A 2,500-nucleotide genomic window follows, 5' to 3' on the forward strand; every position below is an offset into this window, starting at 1 on the left:
AACAAAACACGCTACACGTTACAAAACACGTAAAGGGAGATCTGCCGAATACTCATTATTAGACAAGTGTTTTTATTTTGACATATATTGTTTTTTCCCTTCATCAGACCTAAACGATATAAGGGGCTCCTCGAGACACCTAGCATTCCGGCCCCCAAACGTTTATCTACGTCACTGCCGTCGTGTAAAAGTCTCTCAAGTTCTGCAGTGTAAAAAAAAATGAATAACCTTACAGCACTCTTATAAAATACCAAGATACAGAAAGAACCAGATAAATGCCAAACAAATGATATCTAACCGATGGTTTCTAAGATTACTAAAGGGTTTCTGTGTCTAAACTAGCATGCCCCTTTTATTTTTTTGTTTTTCATTTCGTACCATATTCAAAAAGTATTTTTGAAAGAAAGCAATATCGAAAATCATTGCTTCATATTGTTTATTAATTAGTGAGGACTATTTGTGCTTTTGTTTTTTGGATATCTGACACTAAATTATATAACAGATATGAGATACGTACCTGCGTTGGCCGTGCTTGTTCGGATAACGCGTCCCTAGCAACGGCCTTAGCAACCGCTTCCTTTGATTTTGATGTTTTCAAGTTCATATTTGATGTTAGTTATTTCCTATGGCTAAATTACCATGGTGAAGTTATCATGGAGAAAGCTTTGATATTCAAGATGTGTTTTTTTTATGTAGATTAAATTCGCGCATAAGAATTAAACCCGAAACAGAACATAATAATTTTTCAGCAACAATAAAATAGCGAAATTACTCTACATGTCTTATACATACAACACAAAAAAATATGAAAAATTGTCAAACAATCACCAAAAACTGGACAATACAACTAAATAAAGCTAAAAGGAAAAAAAAATCGAACGCCCTGGCCAGCGCCGCCCCGACAGTCGCTTATTACCAGGGAAAGGTTGGGCAATTTAAGCACTGCTGCCGACTTTTAAACCGATTATCTTGAGGTTATGAAAAACTTGCAGTCTCGAGTGGTTACATATGTGGGGTATGCGTGGGAGGTCAGCGTTCTGTGTCTATATAAATTTCATCATATTATAATCTAATGAGTATTGATTCAGTCATCTCTAATCTTAAAAGTGGAATTGATAAATATAACTATCGGTAAAGATGGCTTCCTAACTGTGACATAAATGCCAGTTAATATTAAATTGTATTTTCCATAAGCATATCGAGATTAAAATTATTAATAGATAAATTACCGAGGTTACGACAGCCATTTCTATAAATAAAGATCATACCAATAATAATAGTGATGATAATAATAACAATGATAACAATAATAAAAATGATAATAACAATAATAATTATTATTATCATTAATAATATTATTATTATAATTATTATTATAGGAATAAGAATGATAATAATAACCATGATAACATTAACAATCTGTTTATTACAGGTCATATATCTAAGTGTAAAACATTGTCCAATTTAGAAAACATTTATGATGCAGTATAAGATATTTGTTCTTTAGTAATTCATTAAGAAATGCTAATTGCGTAAGTGCTTATGTAATATTTGAGTAAAAATATATACTCTATCGATGCATAATATCAGAAATTTTGCATAGATTTAATGAGCATAGCGTAATGTGAGTCAGCTCAGACTTCATGATCAAAATAATTTGATATATATTAAATAAGAAATTACCCCAACAGATGTTTGGCAAGAGAAAAGTAAAAAAAAAAAGAGAGAGTAAGAAATTCGATGACGTCATATTCCCTTGCGAAAACGACTACGCGAACATTATCGGATCCAACAAATCAGCTGGCAGCACGTCTCATAAGCGACATGGGATTGGATCTTATTCTCAGTGCCAAACAAAATACTACTTCATAGAATCAAAAGCTTCTCTGAAATAAAAGCGATCGGGCTCTGTTTTTTGTTTATATTGACAAGAGTTACACGTCTATCGTAAAGGTTGGCAGAGGGCAAGGAGCGACAACACGACTAAAGTGGAAGCGAAGGTGCCAAATTAACAGAAAAAGACAATGACTGAAACGCCACAGTCCTTCTTCCAAACGGCAAAGTTCTTTATCTACGCTTCGGGAATATTCTTTCTTTATTTCTATTACGGGATTCTACAGGAAACAATGTAAGTCTACCATATTGTATAGCGGCTTCGTAGAATTCGTATCACTGGCCACTTGGGTTTGACCAAACTTGAATTTTCTTATTTTGTTTGTTGTAATTTCGCGCTTTAATAAGACATACCCTTGTTTTCTGACGTGATTGAGCGTGAAAGTTGGTCATTTACAGTTGACATGACTTAATTTGATTTTTCCGGTGAAATTAGTAATGGACATGATAGTTGGTAGGGGTGCCCACATATATTTGACATAGCTTGACTATGTCAATATAAATCAACACACAACCACCCATCCTTGAAAGTATTATTTCTTGTTTCAATTATAATTTCAATTTTTCAACACAATTGATGTAAATGTAAGTATTCATATTGTGTATG

The 2,500-nt window shown here is 33.1% G+C and overlaps 2 protein-coding genes across 3 annotated transcripts in view; one reads left to right on the forward strand and one right to left on the reverse strand.

The window, feature by feature from the left end:
- Nucleotides 1-134, reverse strand: part of LOC125030888 (tektin-2-like) — a 9,218-nt gene extending 9,084 nt beyond the window's left edge. For both annotated transcript variants that reach the window (XM_047621216.1, XM_047621215.1), the window contains exon 1: nt 1-134. This exon is cut by the window's left edge and continues 309 nt beyond it. The gene's annotated coding sequence lies outside the window, so the exon portion shown is untranslated.
- Nucleotides 135-1,839: 1,705 nt separating this feature from the next.
- Nucleotides 1,840-2,500, forward strand: part of LOC125031111 (solute carrier family 35 member B1-like) — a 22,802-nt gene continuing 22,141 nt past the window's right edge. The window contains exon 1 of the mRNA XM_047621615.1: nt 1,840-2,128. Coding sequence (XP_047477571.1) covers nt 2,025-2,128 — 104 coding nt within the window. The 5' untranslated portion in view covers nt 1,840-2,024. The remainder of the gene's footprint in view (nt 2,129-2,500) is intronic.

Source organism: Penaeus chinensis, chromosome 12, assembly GCF_019202785.1.
Source record: "Penaeus chinensis breed Huanghai No. 1 chromosome 12, ASM1920278v2, whole genome shotgun sequence".
NCBI lineage: Eukaryota > Metazoa > Arthropoda > Malacostraca > Decapoda > Penaeidae > Penaeus > Penaeus chinensis.